Source organism: Hydra vulgaris, chromosome 14 (genome assembly GCF_038396675.1).
Source record: "Hydra vulgaris chromosome 14, alternate assembly HydraT2T_AEP".
NCBI lineage: Eukaryota > Metazoa > Cnidaria > Hydrozoa > Anthoathecata > Hydridae > Hydra > Hydra vulgaris.
Window position 1 is genome coordinate 28379291 of NC_088933.1, and position 21395 is coordinate 28400685.

At 27.7% G+C, this 21395-nt stretch overlaps 1 protein-coding gene across 1 annotated transcript; it reads left to right on the forward strand.

The window, feature by feature from the left end:
- The first annotated feature begins 17034 nt into the window (after positions 1-17034).
- Positions 17035-17969, forward strand: LOC136091021 (uncharacterized). Its single transcript, XM_065818005.1, has 2 exons — positions 17035-17704; positions 17749-17969. The coding sequence occupies exons 1-2, from the start codon at positions 17035-17037 to the stop codon at positions 17967-17969; spliced, it is 891 nt and encodes a 296-aa protein (XP_065674077.1).
- The last annotated feature ends 3426 nt before the right edge of the window (positions 17970-21395 follow it).

The window sequence follows — 21395 nt, forward strand, 5'->3', positions numbered from 1 at the left end:
ATGTATGCAGATAAATGTTAATGGCGTTCCTTATTCGGAATACTATTAACATATATCTACAATAATATCAAAATTATAACAATTGTTAAAAATATTTTCTACAAAAATATCAAAACTATAGATGTTGATGATCAGTATAAAAAAGAAAGCTTGTGATTGCTTAAAAGGAATTTTGTTTGTTAAGATATCGAATTTCAAAAAACATGCTAGAAACATAATACTGTTATAATGTTATAACAAGATAACGTTTAAACCAAATATACTTTGATAGGTACAAAAATTGAAAGTAAAAGTTGTTTTAATCCAATTTTGGTAGATCAAACACTAAATTATTAAAAAAAAAAGAATTTTTAATGAATGGAAGTAAGCACTCTTTTTTCATTTACAACTTTAATAGTAAAATTGTGAGTGACGATTGACTGTGTGGAAAGCCCTGTAATGCTAATAAAATTAAAATATAATTTTATGAAATTATTTTTAATATAAAACATTTTGAGACAATAAGATTTACTAGAGTTTCTATTTTGTTTTTTACTGGTTTGACACTTTATTTATTCCAAGTTATATATCTTTTATCAATATATATATATAAATATATATATATATATATATATATATATATATATATATATATATATATATATATATATAATACTTACGGGGACAGATTTTACAAAAAAACGAATACTTACGGGGACAATAATATCTTTGGGAACATTTTTTGTGTACCCGTTAATTTTTACCCGTCAGCATCAAGGTCAGGCTAAGGGTTAGGGTTACGGCAAGGTTCAAATATGGCTATTTTACTGTAATTATTCATTTTTGTACATGGATGCAAACAAAAATGAAATATATAATGTTTTATAAATAAATAAAAATAACAAAAAATAATGTAAAAAGTATAATTTTATAATAGAATAACAAATTTAAACATGTATAAATGAAAATAGAATCAAAATTAAAAAATTAAAAAATTGTATAAATATGATAAAAAAGAACAGTCACAGAAAAAAGATGAGACTTAATTGAATAACGAGTAACACGTGGATGAGTTTTAGTAGATGGTGCAAGAGACGCTAGCTCTTTAAAACTGTGTCCATTATAGTATTTGTATAAAAGAGAAAGAGAAGCAGCATTACGACAATGCGATAATGGTTGGAGGTTGGCTGCAAGAGCAGGTCCAACTATGTTTACAATGTTTTTTTGCATCTTGTCTAAAATAGAAAGGGCATTATTGGAAGATGCGCCCCAGATATGGCAACAGTATTCCATACAAGGACGGATTTGAGATTTAAAGAGATAAAGAATAGAATCCGGAGTAAAAAAGTGTCAAGCACGATAAAGAGATGCAACATTAGCAGATGCTAATTTTGCAATGGATTTGATATATGGTTTCTAAGAAAGATTGGAAGTAAGAATTAATTTTAGTTTTGGTTTTGGCAAAGTATTATTAAATCTTTCGTACATTTAGTTTTGGCAAAGTACTATTAATTACAAGTTTGTTGTTTATTTTTTTTATAAACAAACAACAACAACGAAAAATCTTACAAGTATTTTCTTTATATTCTGCAAGTTCTAAAAAGCAAGAATCGGAATCATTCTCTATCAAATCAGTTTTCTTTTTTTTTTGGTTATAGATATTAAATGATTGGAGCTAGTAGCAATATTATAAACTTTTGGGTGAAAGTGAAAGTGAAAGTTTATTTCTTTGATTTTTCATTACAGCCTCGAATAGTATTGATCTTGCTTGCTCTGTTTTATCATTAGGGAAAAATTTGAGCTTGCAGCGAGGATCAATAAAAGTGGGTAAAATCAGTTGTAATATCCAGATCATCTCGAGAAAAAACCCTGTTATTTAAAGATGCTAAAAGTTGTTTTACAATCTAAGCTGTGTCATCTTTTTAATAAACTTTTAATAAAAAGCTATATAAAGTGCTTTAATATTTAGTAATTCAGTAATTGATAATACTGTTGACAAACTACAAACCTTATAATAAAATTCGCGCTTAAACACTAAAAATACTCATAAAATTAGTAATTTTATAAAAAAGATTCAAAATATGTAATAGATTTTCAATGGATTTCTAATCATTTGATGTGAGTGTTGGCAGCTCATTATGATCTGCTAAATATATATGAAATTCCTATTTAAGTTTTTGAAGTTGTTTTAACATTAAATAAACTTTTCACAAGCTGCAATAAAAGACTTTTGGCAATAGACTAAACAAGTTTAATGCCTAAAGACATATTGGCACTACCATCTTTAACTAAAATATGTCTTCTTGGTACATTAATTTCGCAGCAGTTTTTATTATTTGGAAAATGTGGAAAATATTATTATTTGGAAAATGTGGAAAATACAGCGCTACATCTTTGCGCTCAAATTTTTTTTTATTTAATGTCCTGATAACAAAAATAAATGTCTTATTAGAAGACAAGTCCCTCTCAAGTGAAACGTATGTACTGTATGTATAACGTATGTGAAACGCATGTATTGCGACTTATTGATTTCATTACAAAACCGTTTTCTTTATATCAAGATGCAATTGAGAAAAACCTTTCTCTGAAAAAGATATCTTCTTGCGAGCGAGACTAGGTTTTTTCAAACCGAGACGAGACCGAGACGAGAAGTTAGTACTTCTCGTGAGACCAAGAACGAGACGAGACGAGAAATTTAACAATTTTTGAAAACAAATTTATTAAAATCCAAGTAAAAAAAAAAATGTAAAATGGTTTTGACAAATAGACACAAATAAAACAAATTTATTAAAATCCAAGTAAAAAAAAAAAAATGTAAAATGGTTTTGACAAATAGACACAAATGACATTTGTCAAATGTAAACAACTTTTTCAAATATTAATTCAGAATTTTTTTTGCCAAACCTTTCCAACAAGACAATGTTTTCTCTGATTAAGATGATTTGTTCTACTTTTTCTGGGTGTAAGTTGTAAGTCTGGATGATCGGACGACATTTCCACCTGAGCTAAAAACTCTCTCTGATTTAGTTGAACTTGCTGGAATAGCTAAAATTTGTCTAACTAATGAAGAGAGTTCTGGCAATGTATTTGAATGCAATTTCCACCAATCAAGAATTGGAAAGTCTTTTTTTGGCATCAGGGAGATATTCATATTATTATTATTATTATTATTATTATTATTATTACTATTATTATTATTATTATTATTATGTATTTCGCCGATAAGAAAAGTTTACAAGTTTATGCAATACAGATATATAAATACATGGCTGGGGCAAGAAGAAGACAAGTTCTGTCTTATCACCAAGCCCCTTTAAATAAAAATGTCAATAATAAAAATACAAAACAAAGTAACTCGTAAAATAAACGTTAAACAAAACGTTGCGTTAAAATAAAATAACGATAAATAAAAACTAAAAAACATTTTACGCTATATTACAGTGTAATATATCCAAAAGTATACAAAGATTTTTTAATTAATTATTTTAATTAAATTATTTTTTTCCTAACTGATTTTAGATTTATAAACCTTTTAAATTTAAATCATAAAATAACAGATAATACACAAACAACAAACAAACAAACAAACAAACAAAAAAAAAAAACATTTTTTAAAAACATTTTTAGTATCATGTGTCTTTTATAAATGTAAAGTTTATTATATCAGATAAAAAACATCGTCAGAATGTACAAATTGAACTGTATATAGAATATATATTTAAACCATATTTATAAAGAATTAGACAAACGTGATTACTCCTAATCAAAGGCTTCAGAAAAATTTTAATTCGTTGTCATTTATTAAAAGCTTTTGCTTAAGTTTGTTTTTAAATTGTTTAATAGAAGAAATAGTTTTTAACTCATTATTTAAAAGCATGTTCCATAGTTTAGGACCTCTGTTAGCTATTGAGAACTTAGTAACAGAGTAATAGGTTTTAGGTTGAACATAATTGTTTTCTGAAAATCGTGTTGGGTATAGATGATATATTTTTTCCAAAAAAGAGTTAAATAATATAGGTGCTATTTTTTTATTAGCTTTGAACATAAAAATAAGAATTTGATAAAGATTTAGTTGAAATACGTTGAGAATATTAAATTTAATGAATAGAGGTTTAGTGTGTGAGAAACGATCTACATTTCCAATAATTCTTAAAGCATGCTTTTGTTTAATTAATAGTTTATTTATTTTAGTTACGTTAGTGCTACACCAGGCAACGTTTGCATAACTTAGGTAGTTATGAATAAATGAAAAATAAATGTATTTTAAACAGGTTTGATTTAATAACTGCTTAGCTTTGTAAAGTAGACCAATGTTTTTCGAAATTTTATTTTGAATTATATTTATGTGCTCCTTCCAACTCACATTTTCATCAATAACAACACCAAGAAATAACAATGAACGCTCTCTTATTATACAAGAGTTATTTACAACTAAAATTAGAAGATTTAATGGGATGAGTCTCTTTTCATGAAGACGATGGAAGAAAGTATATTTTGTTTTTTTTATGTTTATGGATAATTTATTTGCTATAAACCATTCACTTAGTTTTGCAAGTTCTTTGTTTACTGTTTCAAATAAAGAATTAATATCCTTATCAGAATAAAATAAGTTGGTGTCGTCTGCAAATAGGATTGAATTTAAGATACTTGAAAATTTATTTAAGTCATTTATATAAATGAGGAATAAAAGGGGCCCTAAAATTGATCCTTGTGGGACGCCGCAGGAAATTGTCGCTAAATCCGTTTTACTATCATTAAACGAGATGTACTGTTTCCTGTTTGCTAGATAACTTTTAAACCATGCTAAGTTAAAACTTATGATACCATAATTTTGAAGTTTGTGCAGGAGAATATTATGATCCACCGTATCAAAAGCCTTACTTAGATCAATAAAGACGCCTAAAGTAAATTTGTTTTCATCAAAAGCTTTAAATATTTCGTGTACTAGATGAATGATTGCATGATCGGTTGAATGGCCAGATTTGAACCCAAATTGTTTATCGTAAAGAATTTTATTATTAGTTAAAAAAGAAAACAGTCTGTTATACATAACACGTTCTAAAATCTTGGAAAAGCAGTTAAGAATTGAGATTGGTCTGTAGTTTGAGACATCAGAAGGATCACCTGTTTTATAGATTGGTGTAACCTTTGCACATTTTAAGTTTTCAGGAAAAACTCCGTTTTTTAAAGATAAATTAAAAATATGTAAAAGTGGTATTTTTATAAAACTTATTGATTTAATAATGACAATACTACTGACATCATCAGCACCCGAACTTTTATTAGGTTTTAGTAAAGAAACTAAGTTTAATAATTCATCTTCTGTAAGTTCATGATTAGACATGACAGATTTATTTGGTGTTAGGTATGAACGAAAGTTTGTCTGAGATGGTCCTATTTTAGAGGCTAAATTCGAACCTACATTAACAAAAAAGTTATTAAGTGTTTCTGCAACTAATGATTTATTTACAATTAAGTTATTATTAATTTTAAGATTAGTTAGAAGTGCATTTCGGTCCAGATTTTTCTTGCCAATTACCTCTTTAATAATGTTCCATGTTTTTTGTGTACTTTTGTTTTTCTTTAATTTTTCAGAATAATAGTTTTTTTTTGAGCGTTTTAGAACAGATTCAAATAAACGTTTATAACTTTTATAAGTAGTTTCATTTACCAAAGATCTTTTTTTAAGAAACTTACAATATAATCGTTGTTTAATTTTGGAAGATTTAAGGATTCCCTTCGTTATCCATGGGTTTAAAAGCGTTTCCGATTTGACTAATTTAGTAATTTTAGGGAATGCTTCATTATAATGAGTAAGAAATTCAGTTAAGAAGATATCGCAGGCTTCATTGGCATTTTGATTTTGTAGCGTCTCGTTCCAATTTACACACGATATAAGATAATGAAAATATTTTATGGGTGTATCGTTTATAATTCGTGTTGTAACTTTTTTTTATAAGCATCAGGCTGAATGCATTTATTTGATATTATAAAAATCGGAAAGTGATCCCAAATGTCCGTTTTAAATATTCCAGTTTTAATTTTTGTTTTGATAAATTCATTAGTTATAATTTGGTCTATTGACATTGCACTACCGCTAGTCACACGCGTAGGTTTATTTATTATTGGAATGTATCCACTTTGAAAAATGACATTAAAGAATTTATTCGTTTGTTTATTTACGTCATAATCCAAAATATTAAGGTTAATGTCACCCACGAAATAAACACTTTTATTCAAATTTAATTTATTTTCAATTAAATTTTTAATGTGATCTTTAAACGCATTAATATTTCTTGATGGTGGTCTGTATAATGCATGCACGACATTGTTTTTTGAGGCTTTATTAATGATTTCCACACATAATGACTCATAATCATTTGTGATTGAACTTAAATTTGAATTAAATTTGAATAATAATGAATTCTTAATAAACATACATAAACCCCCGCCTTCCTTGCCCAGGTCTCTAATTTGGTGGACTACATTGTAATTGGGTGTTTGGAAATATGAATCGTTCTCAACATTTTTGTCTTGACACCATGTTTCACTAAGACAAATAATTTGAAAATTAATTTTAATTTTATATAGAAACTGTTTTAATGATTCAAAATTTTTTTTTAAACTCCTAATATTAATATGAAGAATTGAAAATGAGTTATCATTAATTCCTTTGGTAATGTCTTTTGAGTATGGGTTATAATATAATGGGCTAATATTTTTAATTAGTTCATCACCATTATAAAAATTAATATCAGGATAAGAATTGCGATTTAAAAGGATTGAATTTTTAATTTTAAATGTTTTAAATTCAAAGTTTGACAAATCAGTTTCCTCAGCCATTTTAAATAAGAGTAATTTTAAGAACTAAAAAATATAAAATTTAAAGAATTTAATTGATGGCACTCGTTTTCCTAAATTCCTTTATAATTAATTTATCATATACAACAATACAATATTTACCGTTTGTCCTGTGCAACTTTCTCTCTTCAAAAAGCTTTTTCCGTATCAACGCTGTTTCAATTGAATAATCTTCGTTAATAAATATTCCGGAGCCTTTAAGTTTGTTCGCATTTTTTAGTATTTTTATCTTATCTTTATAGTCAAGTAGTTTTATCACAATTGTTCTTGGCTTATTTAAATCAGGTTTACCTGTCCGATGGGCTCTTTCTATATTTGCTCCAGTTACATTAAGTTTATTTTCTAGTAAGTTTAGTATTTTAGTTTCAGAATCATCCCAACTTTCTGAATCGTTTTCCGAAATTCGTTCTAAACGTAAATTATTTCTTCTTTGGCGATCTTCAAGCTGTCGAATTTTAGCTTAATCTTCATTTCCTAAATTAGAATTCAAAGAAATCTTTTTCTCTAGGTCGATAACCTTTTTATCATGGCAATCTTGTGTAAACGATAAACTCTCTTAAACGTCTTTTTGAACTTTTTCATAATTCATCAACTGCTTCTTTGTCAAAATAAGTTCCACTTTCCTGTTTTCATTTTCTTTTGTTAAAGATTCGCAAGTGTTTTTTAGTAAAGTAATATCTTTTTGTAATACGTCGATTCTATCGTTTGTAATTTTTAAATTACCGCTTATCAGTTTAAAAATATCTTTTTGCTTTTTCTTAAACATCTCTTGAAAAATTTCTCGTACTAACTTTATTGAGATTTCGGAGTCTTTAATTGCATCCATGTTATTAATAAAGAAATATAGTATTTATAATTATTAATTATATAAATATTTATTACACAGGGACTAAAAAGTTTCAGTATGAGTTTTTTTCCGTAGTGATTCATACTGGCACATTTCGCTCAAAATAGGATTCAGTTCAGATGTTGGCTCTTGTGTTTCAAGTCTGACGTTTAACTTGCGCTTCAGTTTTGAATTAGGGGACGAATCTGCTGAAAGGAATCTGGCAACAGGTTGGCTCTCAACATTATCCTTAACCTGTGAGGCTAACCATTCTTTTGTTGTTTGAAATTTTTTGAAGAGCTTCAAGTGAAGTCCCTTTAAAGCAGGATTTAAGTAGTTTGCTGCAGCACTTAATAAGTTTCCAGTGTGACAAAGAGGAAATCTTTTCTCAATCCAGCTTTTCAAGTTTTTTGCATACAAGACACCGTAGCTATTTTTTCCATCCATCTCAATAAATTGGTCAATTTTTTCATGGATTAAATAAAGAGAATCGGCGACAGTGTTAATTGTTGGAATAGACTCAGCCGACCACGTTTCTGTAGCTTCTTTAAGTGGTGCCAAAATTTCTACTGCTCCCTTGATTGATTTCCACTGTGATGCACTGATTACTCAACGTAATCTTGGCTGTGTTTTTTATCGAGGTGACGATGAAGTCCACTTGTGTTTCCATCTTTTGTTTTCAAAGACTTTTTGCACGCCTTGCATTCAGCACCGTCACTTATTTTTTGAAAATATCTCCAGATTTTGTTTTTTCTTGGTGACATTTTTGATCGTTGAAATGAGGCAAGAATATTTTTTTTCAATATGAACAATATGTGTCAAGTTGAATTCCATTGGTAAACTAATGAAATTAAGTCGAAAGTGCACCATTTTATACAAAAACTTTTTGTATTTAAAATCTAGTTAAAAATATTTAAAATCTAATTGAAGTTTTATAATTAGATTTTTAAAAAAAAATTATTTAAAAGATCTAATTAAAAATCTAATTAAAAATTTAATATGTTTTTGTCAGAAACAAATTAAATTCTTAGTTAGATTTATTAAAATCACGGAGTCAAAATATTAATTAATTAAAAAAACAAATTATTAAGCATTTTGTAAATTATAATAATTTTTAATTTGGAAAATAATATAATATTTAAGTCTCGTTTTACTTCTCACGAGATTTTTCTATTTCTCGTTTCTCACGAGAAGTCCCATTTCTCACGAGAAACGAGAACGAGACGAGATCTCGGTTCATGGTTACTTCTTGGGATTAGGTACTTAGGTTGTAAATGAGCCATTAAACTAGGTATGTGTGTAAAAATTTTAAACTATTGATACATTTGAAATTTATATATCGAAAGAAGCTATAATTAGTATTACAATAGTGAAAATTTCATAAAAATTTAACAGTTTTACAAAAATTTATCCACATTTAAGTAACAAATTTTCATTACAAAGATTGCTTAAGAAATTGCAACCAATTTTAGAATGTCACATTCGGCTAACGGTAATTTTGTTATGGAACTTTGTTGTTATATTTTTCTTTATAAAAAAATAAACATCTCTATTTTGAAGAAATTGGGCGGTAGTGTAGTGGTAGAGCGCTTGCTTTATAAGCGAGAAGTTTCTAGTTCAATCCCTACCGCGCTCAACTTGTTTCTCCGCGCAGGAACCTTGTTTGACAAGATTAATTTTTCGGAGTTATATAGTTGATAGATGTTTTTAACCACATTTTAAGTGGCCTCCCCATGTAGTGGCCTTCTTGGCCATGGGGAAGTGAGTTAAAAAAGTTTTAACAAAATGAAGGTTTAAATTGTGTTATAAAAAGATGAGAGACGCTAATTACTGCGTATTAATTTACGCTAAATATACTGCTTTCTGTTATAGCCACAAAAAGTTAACTCAAAAAATACAAAGCAACTTGAACTTTACAACTCACATCTCAGAAATCTGTCGATATGCTCAAAATACCTAGATGCTCATATATATTACCGAACCTACCCTAAACTCATTCAGCTATTGCAAACATTTCTCTTTCAAAAAAAGTTAATTGCATTATATTTTAAAGATTAAATTTAAGCATTATATTAAAAGAATACTCAAAGGATATTTTTTTTCTAAAAAGAACCGTAAGAATATTTTCAAAAACTGCATCTTCACCAATATTTTTTGGTAAAACATTTTCTCACAACATTTCATAAAAATGAAAATTATAACCCCCTAATAGGTCTAAGCATTATCAATTTAAAATAGAATATGCATTTAAAAGCATCACAAATAGCTGATGGTAAGCGTATACCTTTAGTAACAATATCTACACACTCATTCGGAATACATTTTGACTTCATTAGACAAAATACTTTCAAAGAACATTTTTTTATCTAAATCATTGAAACTGCATTTTACATTATGGTTTCTGAGACCCTATTTTTTGGCATAAATTAAAAACTTCAATTTAAACACAAAATAACTAATGATTTTTATTTCTTAAGATTTATATGGTCTAAATGTGTCATAACAAAATTTTATATGAATAAAATATATATTTATGTCTATAAATATATTTAATACAAATAGTATACTTAATATATTATTCTACATTCAATATATAGATATATTTAATATATAGTTATATTTAATATGTAAAAAAATATTATTAGGTGAATTCATATTCAAAAAATCAGTTAAAGTTCAACTATATTTCACTATCCTATTCAATGAAATCTAAACAATTGATGGGAATTAAGTCCTCCTCAAAAGTTTTGCTTTCGTTGAGTTTTGTCTAGTTGTCATCGCTGTCACTTCCTTCTTCGCTTTCACTCTGTTGATTTTGAGAGGTATTGGATGCCATTTCTGTTAGTATACTTATTTCCTCATAACAAAAACGAAACTTTAGATGATTCTGAGTTCTTCTGTTTAAATTAATACTAGTAATGATAGGATCTGAGGTATCTAAAGCTCTATGAAAAATATCTACTAGATTTTTTTCTCTGCTGATTTTGCTAGCATAAAATCATGTTTATTAGTTTTATGTCTTGCTTCAGACCCTTCTTCATCAAAATAACCAATTGGTAGTACTGTATTTTTTAAAATTTGACTGTTATGTACTAAAACTTTTTGTACAGTTGCAGGCATCGGATATTATCAAGGATATTTAGACGTATAATGCTTCGCCTTCTCAAAACGAATTTATCTAATTTAATTTGACACTGGCTATAATATACTGGAGATAAAATAATACACTAGAGATATAAGAATAATTTTTTTAAGGACTATGATGTTGATGTTAGCTAGAAATGGAAATAAGAACAGTTTTTAACTTTTTTAATCAAGCCTTCATCCTCATTGGTTATATTGGCAAATTTTTTAACATTTTTTAATGCTCGGCGTGAAGTAGGGGAGAGTGTGTATGAAAGAGCCAGGTTTTGAAGGAGCCAATACCATTATTTCTAACTTACTGGCATCCGATCCTTATTGTATTTAACTCATTGTGTAACAACACTGGATACCTGTAACCCACAAAAAATGTACAGTTCTACTAAAATAAATAGCGTCGTAAGGGAGCACTAAAGATTTTGAAAATGAAAAGTAAATTTTTGTAGGTTTACTTATTTATTTTTAAGATTAAGTGTAATGTTTTGTTTGATAAAAGAAACATGCTGCATTCTTATATATATATTTGTCCTTCATTAACACAAAAAATATTAGATTAAAGCTTTTGTCAAAATTGTTTAATTTAAGGTTATGTATTTAAGCAAAAATTTTTTGAAAGAGCCGACTGTTTGTGCTATGAATAAGCCGAGTTTTTATTTTTTTTTATACTTAAATAATCCTTTTGCGCTTTAACGACTTCATATATTTTTCGTAATGCTTCATTGAGCTTATTCTATCGAAATTAGTTGTTTTAATGACTTTTTTTGAAGTTCTAAAACATAGCTCCGTTTAAATTTAAAATAATATTTAATAACATTTTTTAAAGTCAGATTTGAAAAAGTCATTTTTTTTTAAAGGTGTAAATAATTTTCTAAAACTTTTTTTGTATTCATTTTATTATATTCTATCATGTATTTATTATATTATTATGTATTTTTATTATTATGTTATTTCATTATTCTCATTCTCATTTAATTTTTTGATTTTGAATAATTTGTAAAACTATTATTAAAGCTGTTTTATTATTTGTTTTATCATTGATTATCATAGAGTTATAAAACTTTAAGTACAATCTGATTTTGAGAAGTCTATTTAACAGTTTAATATTTTTAAAAGACTTAATAGTGTTCAAAAAAAATTTACGGCTGATAGTAGTTCGAAAAAAGTTTCGGCTTATTCATGGCACAGAGGTGGCTCTTTCATCGACACAATGTTATGAAAGAGCTGTTTTCTTTCTTTTTTTTAAAACAGGCGTATGATAGATTATTAGCATTGTTATCCGATTTATTTTAGTTTTAAAATACTACCCAATAATGTAATTATTGAATTAAAAAAAAAAAAAGAAAAAAAGTTATTACAATTGAGTTTTATTCACGCCATTTTAAAACTGGCTCTTTCATACACACTCTCCCCTATTGTCGTTGTTGGTAATTCCAAAAACGGCTACTTATGGTTTATCCACGTGAAGGTGTAAATTTTCAAAGAACCGATGTTTTTGTTTTTCATTTCTACATAAAAAGATTTTCTTATTATTAGAACCTCGACTTGCCATTTACACAAATCATATTTATATCATATTTATATGTTATGATATTGGACAAGCTTGGCTTGATATGTGGACAACGTATTTAAAAAATCGTATCCAAGCATGTAGTAGACTAATGCCATACTGTAAAGTATTAGGTTTAGGCTTAAATGGTTTTGAATTCCTGAACTTTGTCAAAATCATTGAGAGTAGCTCCACATATCGGACAAGCATGGTTTGATTTTGTTTCAGTTAATATAACTAAAAATTTGCCACCAATTAGCGTCATAAATAAAGTAAAGCCGATTTGAATTTTTTTATTTTCAGAAAAAAAAATCGTCATTGACTATAACTTATTTATTTGTCCGTCAATATCTTTTTTTTCCTTCAAACTGTATTCTGTGAATACCTTTATGTATTCAACTTTTAATGGTCTAGAAAATCACTTAAATTGAGGAACGCACTTGTTCCAAAAGATCTTATTATTTTGTGAGTTCAAACGGAACGATACAAATTCATCTGCGCAATTAAAAGACATATTGGAAATTCACGAAAATATTCTTATGAAGATATTTAATGATATAATTGATAAACTTGAAAACAAATTAAATGCAGTAATTAACGAGAATAAGGAATTACAAAAAGGAAGTATGTGAACGTCTGAACTGAAAAAAATGTGTTGAATTTATGAGCAGTATTTATGATAAATTAGTTGCTGGTCATCGAGCACCAAAAAACATCAACAATTAATGGAAATGAAAACAATATCAATAACAAATTAGCAGAACTCGAAGATAGAAGTCGGTGCAACAAGTTGAGATTTAGTGGGATTGTTAAAGACAGTGAAACGAAAGTAAGGGAATTTCTAGATAATAAACGTTAGTTATAATGAAACTTTTGAAATCGAAAGAGCACATTGAGTTGGGCAGAAATTACTGGATAATAATAAGAAAATCAGGTCTATCGCTGTCAGATTTCTAAATTATAAAGACAAATCTACGGTATTAAGTAAACACACTACAACGAAATTATAGACTGAAAATGTTTCAATAAACGAGGATAATAGTGAACATACGCTGGGATTGCGATGAAAATGTAGTTGCGCGTAAATTATAAAAGATAATCTTTGATCTCATTGGATTTGATCTCATTATTATAACAAATTGAAATGGATTCTACCGAAACCATGATTGTGAGCCTAGTTTTTATAACTTCTTTCAAACTAATAATTTTTTATTAGACAATGATTCTGATCCTGATCTAAATTTTTTTTTGAATCTTTATTTTGCTTTGCAAATACATGTAACTAATTTTATACACAGGAAGTTAAAGGATTTATTGACCGAAATAAAATAAATCAATTCACATAAATTTACGAAGTTTAGAAAAAACTTGCAATACTTTTTATATAATTTGCTTTACGTAAGTTCATTCACAAAGTTGCTTTGGCCCACCTTTGGGTGAAATTAAAAATTTTAATTTATTTTTATGTAATGATGTTTTTAAAAAAAGTAACCACAAGAAAAAATTTATCTATTTATTGGGTGATCTAAATTTAAGTTGTTTTCAATATCACGTCAATAAAAACATTAAAAGGTCTTATAATGACATATTTGAAAATGGAGCACTTTTATTAACAAGCCTTCAAGAATTACTCAATCAACTTCCTCTTTAATTAATAGTATTTTAACCGCAGATATTTTTAACGAATCTTTAAAAAAGGGGATAATCAAAAGTGGCATATCTGATCACTTTCCTATTTTCTTTTCCATAAATGTTTATGCAAACTTACTATCCAACGAAACACGAGTATTTAAAAAGCGGTTGATAACCTTGAATCTTTAAAAAGAATTTTCTTTAACTCATTGGAATAGTATTAACCCGTCTGATGATGCAGAGTTAGTTTACAACTTCTTTTTTAAAATAATTTATGATATTTACAATACTAATTTCCCAGAAGTTAGTTCAAATCTCAAAGCTATAAGTATTAAATCACCCTAGGTTACAACGGGCTTGTGGAGGTCTTCTAAAATCAAACAAAAATTATACATTAAATACTTAAAAACTGAAACAAATGAAAATAAAGTTATATATAAAAATTACGCTAACCTTTTTGATCGTCTCAAAAAAAAAAAAAATCAATTACATAAATTTACTTGATAAATATAAATTAAATTCTAAACGCACGTAGTTAATAATAAGAGAAATTACTGGCTGAATAATAAGGCAAGTTGCTAAAATTAATAACGATTTTTTATATGATAAAGGAAAGATAGCGGAAGAATTTATATCTAATTTGTGTCTGTAGGACCAAATTTTGCCAAACTATTTTCTAAATCTAACACTTTCATAAAAAGCTTAAATTTTCCTATAATCTCTTACCTCGACTCTTTCGAATTATCGACTCTACTGAGCATGCCAACCTTCAAATTACTAGAAATATTTCTAAATCATTTGAAAAAATCAATTTACTTTGGGTATTTTTATTAATTTGGCTAAAGTCTTTGATGCTATTCATTTCATACAAAAATCTTTTTAAAAAGTTTGAATGGTACGGAATTACTGGAAAGATTATAATTTAGCTAAAAAGCTACCTGAGTAATAAAAAATTGTTCATGCGGACAAAAATAAATCATCCAATTTGTTGAATGTTGAGTGTGGAGTTCATCAAGGATCCATTTAAGGACCTCTGCGATTTTTATTATATATTAATGATCTATCTAAAGCTTCTCACCTAACAACAGTTATGTTTGCTGATGATTCCAACTTATTTCTTTCTCATAATAACATTATAGCACTTTTTAACAACATGAACATTGAACTAGTAAAAGTTTCCGAGTGGTTTAAATTAAATAGATTGCCATTTCAATATTGATAAAACTAAATGGATTCTTTTCCATTTAAGCGGTAAAAAAACACTTACTGTCTAGTAACTAGTAACCAGACTAGTCTATGGATAGACTTACAACACAGACATAGACAATTATGTATGTTGTAATGGACACAACAAATGTTTAACTTTTTGTCCTTGTTGTGTCTATCAAATTTTTGATGGTGTCCTAAGATTGCTCAGTTAAAAAATAATTTTCACTTCATAAGTCTACAAAGCATAATTTTTTGTCTATTTGGTGTCTATGATTTTGTCTAAATTTACTTGATTTCATAAAACCAGAAATCTTTCATTACCGTATTATTTGAAGATTGTTATGTAGTAAATTTATAATATTTAAAAATATTGAAATGACATCAAAACTCCAAATGACGATTATTGCCCATGATTAATTATAGTTTAAAACTTGCGTAGGGGAGAACTTGCACCCTTGATCCGTAAGCACCTTTGATCCTATAGCCTTATCTCCTTACTTACATAACTTATTAAAGAGGGCTGATAACCAGCGTGTTATAAATATTGCATCTTCAAAATTAATTGTGTTTTGATTAGAGAGTAGACCACTATTAAATTTATTTCTAAAGAGTTTGATTTTGACGATAAAAAGTAATTTTTTTACTTTTACAAGGAACCCCACATCTTTAATATTATTTTGAGTTGAATAATTTTGCTTATGTCATTTTGTAACTAAATTATTCACCTCTTGTATGGTTGCTTTTGGTAAGCTATGGAAGCATCTAATATGACAAAAAAAGAATTTTTGTAAAAACTGAGCGGGTTAGCACCCTTGATCCTGATGCGTTTATGCACCTTTGATCCTATGATCAAAGGTGCATACACACACACAAACAAAATGTTTAACCAATAAAGTAACATGTACAATATGTCATATTGTTTTTAAATAAATTTTTTTCTTCCAAAATGTAGCCTTAAAAGTAGATTTTATACTATTTTGTGTTTTTTTTGTCCTTTTAATACTCTTATATAATATAATTGTATTCATATATATATATGTATATATATATATATATATATATATATATATATATATATATATATATATATATACATATATATATACATATATATATATATATATATACATATATATATATATATATATATATATATATATATATATATATATATATATATATATATATATATATATATGTATGTATATATATATATGTGTGTGTGTGTGTGTGTGTGTGTGTGTGTGTGTGTGTGTGTGTGTGTGTGTGTGTGTGTGTGTGTTTGTTAATAAAGTAGATTCTAATAATTAAAAATCTTTATAAATGTTCTTCCAAAAATTAGGAATATAGCAAAACTATATAAATATTTTTCATTTTTTTACAGTTAAATATGGTGTATCATGAAAAAAAAAAAACCGATAGACCACCAAGAAGTAAAGTTAATGAAAATGAAATGCGAGCAGCTGTTAATGCAGTTCTTAATGGTTGTACAGTTTATCGTGTATCTAAAGAGAGGGGAATCAATTTAATGACACTTAAGAGATATGTAAGGAAATGTCAATTAAATCCAAGTACAGTCTGCAAACCTAACTTCATTACCATGCAAATCTTTACCAACGAAGAAGAAACATCTTTATCAGACTATCTTTTAAGGGCTTCAAAACTTCACTATGGATTGTCAACCAAAACAACACGAAAACTTGCCTATGAATTTGCAATGACTCTTTCTAAGCGCATTCCTAAATCCTGGAAAATTTTACAAATTGCTGGGAAACAGTGGCTTCGTGGTTTTATGTTACGTAGGAATTAGTTATCTTTACGAAATCCAGAAGGTACTAGTATGGCACGAGCAACTGCTTTTAATCGTTATACAGTCGGAGAATTTTTCACCAATCTAAAAGATGTTCGTCTGCGACACAAATTTCAGCCACAAAACATATATAATGTTGATGAGACAGGTCTTACAACCGTTCAAAAACCAGTTAAAGTAATTGCTGAAAAAGGAGATAAACAAGTTGGAAGGATAACTTCAGCAGAAAGAGGGACATTGGTAACAGTTTGTTGTGCAGTTAATGCAATAGGAAACTCAATCCCCCCATTTTTTATTTTTCCAAGAGTTCATTTCAAAGGAAGTATGTTAAATGGTGGTCCACCTGGATGTGTTGGGGTTGCAAACCCATCTGGCTGGATGAATTGTGGAATGTTTTTTGAGTGGATGAAACATTTTATTCAAAATGTGAAATGTTCACCAGCTAATCCAGTGCTTTTACTTCTTGACAACCATGAGAGACATGTTTCAATTGTGTGTTTAGATTTAGCTAAAAAAAATGGCATAACTATGCTGTCCTTTCCACCACATTGTAGTCACAAGCTGCAGCCATTAGATCGGTCAGTTTATGGGCCTTTGAAACGTTATTACAATACAGCCTGTGATGATTGGGTTGTATCTAATCCAAGATTAGATACAACCCAATCATCACAATTCCTGCCACAGCAAATCCTGCAGAAATGTTAGACAAAGTAAAAGCTTGTGCATAAGCTTTCCTTACAACAGCAGTTGTAAGGAAAGCTTATGCACAAGCTTTTACTTTGTCTAACATTTCTGCAGGATTTGCTGTGGCAGGAATTGAACCCTTTAATCCTAACATATTTTCTGATAATGAGTTTTTGGCTTCATATGTAACAGATCGTCCAGAACCTATTACTGCTAACCCATCTCCAGGTATTATTGATCCAGTTTCTGCTATTTTTCATGCCCCAGCTTTTAATCAATGATTGATGTCAAGTCTGTCATCAAGGCCAGCTTGTAGTGTATTGCCAATTCAGCCTATATCTGACCCTGTAAGTCAACTATCCAGTGTTTCTATTAATATCTCTCATCAAGCAAGTCTAGAAAAAATTAGGCCATTTCCGAAAGCTGGATCAAGGAAGTTCATTAAAGGACGTAAGCGTCAGCGTACCCGAATACTCACAGACACCCCTGTTCGAAATGAACTAAATAGGCTTCAGGAAATGAAAAAAAAGTCTCAGTCAAAAAAGAAAAAATATGAAAAGCAAAATAAGATCTTCATGACTAGGAAAAGAAAACTTGATCTTGAAAGTAATGAAAAAAAAAACGTTGAGTCTCAGTAAAAAATAAAAATTTTTTCATTGATTTTTTCTTTTAAGAAAGATAAATTTGTAGTAAAATTAATAATAACTTTATTGGTATTTATTATAGACATACTTTTGAAGACTTAAAAATAATTCTTACACATTTATGGTATAAGTTTGATCTCAGAACATGTATACACACATAGGATCAAGGGTGCATATAGGTAGGATCATGGGAGCATACTGGTATGCACCCATGATCCCAATTGAGGGTTCTTAGTTTTTATAATTTTAAATCTACTTAAAATATTCTGGTAAAAAAAAGATTATTGAATTATAATAGGGTATAAAATTTGCTATTATGTACTGTTACTTTAGAGATCGAAATGAAAACATATATTCAGTAAATTGGCCTGATAGATTTTTAGGATCATGGGTGCATACTCTCCCCTACATATTCATCAATAAAATGAAAGTAAAAAACATTTTTCTTTTTCACTATTGTTTTATTCACAAACCTAAATAAATTTTAACACCTATTGGAATCTTCTACTTACTAATCCACATTTTATAAAGGACAACTCCTTGATAACATATTTTTAAAATAATTTTATTGAAGGTGATAAAGATTTTAGTGACTAAGGAAAATTTTTTAAATGATAAACTTACCTTCAACTTTTTTGAAGTAATCCCAAACTGGAGAGGGCATTTTAAAAATAAATTTTCACGCACATTCACTGAGAATTGAAAAACAACTGAACTGAGTAATTAATGAACTTCAATTGAGCACAAAATAGTCCATTTTGAGGTTTTTAAATAGACATTAACTTTTTAATCAACAGCACACGCTGGACAAAAAATTAAAAAATGAACTTCTGTTAGAAAAATTGTATTTTTAATTTTGTGCTCGTTTTCAGTTTTTGAAACGATGCTGCAGTGAAAATTTAATTACTCGTTATAAGTCCAAATTATATATTAAATAGATCTTCTATACCTCATTAAAAAATCGAGATTGTTCATTTAGTGTCCGTTTTTAAAATGATTGTCTAGAAAGACAAACATTTTTTATAGACAATTCATTTTTGATAGTTGTAATTAAAATTGTTGCAATTAGTGCTTTGTCGAAGTCTATTTTTGTCCTTTTATAATAAGTCCATTAGAGATTGTCTGGTTGCTGCTAGTAACTTGCCTTTTCTTTACACGGATAATATTATAATTGAAAGAGTTTTAGTGACAAGTTTTTTAGGTGTCTATATCGGCGAAAATTTAACATGGAAAAACCACATTGCTAACTTGTGCGGTAAAATTGCAACAAGCATAGGTATTTTATACAAAACAAGAAGCGTTCTTAAAAAACGTACCTTAATTATATTACTCTTTAATTCATTGTCTTATTAACTATGCAAACATTGCATAGGGTACTACAAATCAAGGTAATCTTGAACCTCTCTATCGGCTCTCTATCTTATAAATTTCAAGGACTTTTTTACTCATGCAAAGCCTCTTTTATATGGAATGAAAGCTCTCAATATATACGAGCTAAATGTTTTTAATACTCTTTGTTTTATGTATAAAAGTAAAAACAACTTACCCCCGTTTCTTTCCGCGACTTGTATTTGCAAAGAGATATAAATAAATATATTTTAAGGAATGAAAATTTAATTAGACAACAATTTTCTCCAACTAATTTTGGAAGATTTTTTATTTTATTTCGCGGACCATTTCTATGGATTAATATAGTTTTAAATACTACTAAAGATATTTCTTAAGAACCTAAGTTTGATTCTTTAAAATAAAATCTTAAAAAACTCATTTTTTCCACGGAAAGAATACTTATATTCTTTTAAAACTTAGACAAATCTCAATATTTGTGTTTATGTGTATGTATATATTTTTATTTTTTATTTTTTTACGGGATGGTTATTGTAATATATTTCTTACACTTTATGTAAATACGTATTTACATAAATATGTTGCAATACGAATTTTACTGTTTTTTGAACATATTTATAAGTTGACTTTATTTTTACTTAAATGTACTGTAACATAATGTAATTAATTTTTGTTTTTTATTTACAGCAATTATTTCACAATTTAATTTTAAACTCTACTTTGAGTCTCCGGTTCCTTTATTATTTTGTTCGAAACTTAATTCTGTAATTTAATTTAATTCTTTTTTTATAATTATAATTTTATTAAATTTAATATATATATATATTTAATTTAATATATATATATATATATATATATATATATATATATATATATATATATATATATATATATATATATATATATGTATGTATATATATATGTGTGTGTGTGTGTGTGTGTGTGTGTGTGTGTGTGTGTGTGTGTGTGTGTGTATCTCACGAAATAAAAAAAATAATTTTACGGTACGAACCCCTGAAAATTTTATTAAAGAAGTTTTGAAAAGGTACAGCCAATGTAAGAGATAGTGTTGTGAAATACCGTTTTGCAATATTGGGAGTTGAATGCAGCCTACTAATTATAAATTAACTGAAAATTAATTTTTGAATTATAAGAGTTATCTACTTACGATTTGTAAAAATGTTTGAGCCATTTGGACACTATACAAATCAGGAGAACTATGCGTAATATTTACAGGAATCGGCCATTTGGACACTATACAAATCAGGAGAACTATGCGTAATATTTACGGGAATCGGAAAACCCAATCAATAAATGAAAACTCTGCTACTACTAAAATTACAAAGAAAAGTCCGAACAAATTAGCGCAAATCATCAAAACATCGAACCAGTTTAGTTCAGTTTAAAATTCTATTAAAATTATGGTTTTTAGTTTGGATCATGCTACAGTTTAAGCCAAAAATGAAAAAATTAAAATTACGAACTTTGATTATTGTTATTCTTCACATTATTTGTTGTGGAGTTTTACCTAATGACCTTTAATCTGACCAATTTCAGTTTCAATAAAATCAGTGGTAATTATAAAGAGAAAGAAGTTCAAAAAGACTGTTGTAATGATAATGTCGACTTTGAAGATAATGTTAATCTGCATATATTTCAGAAAAAGAGAACTTAAAGAACTTGCTTTAAATGATATCAATTATAATATCATATATA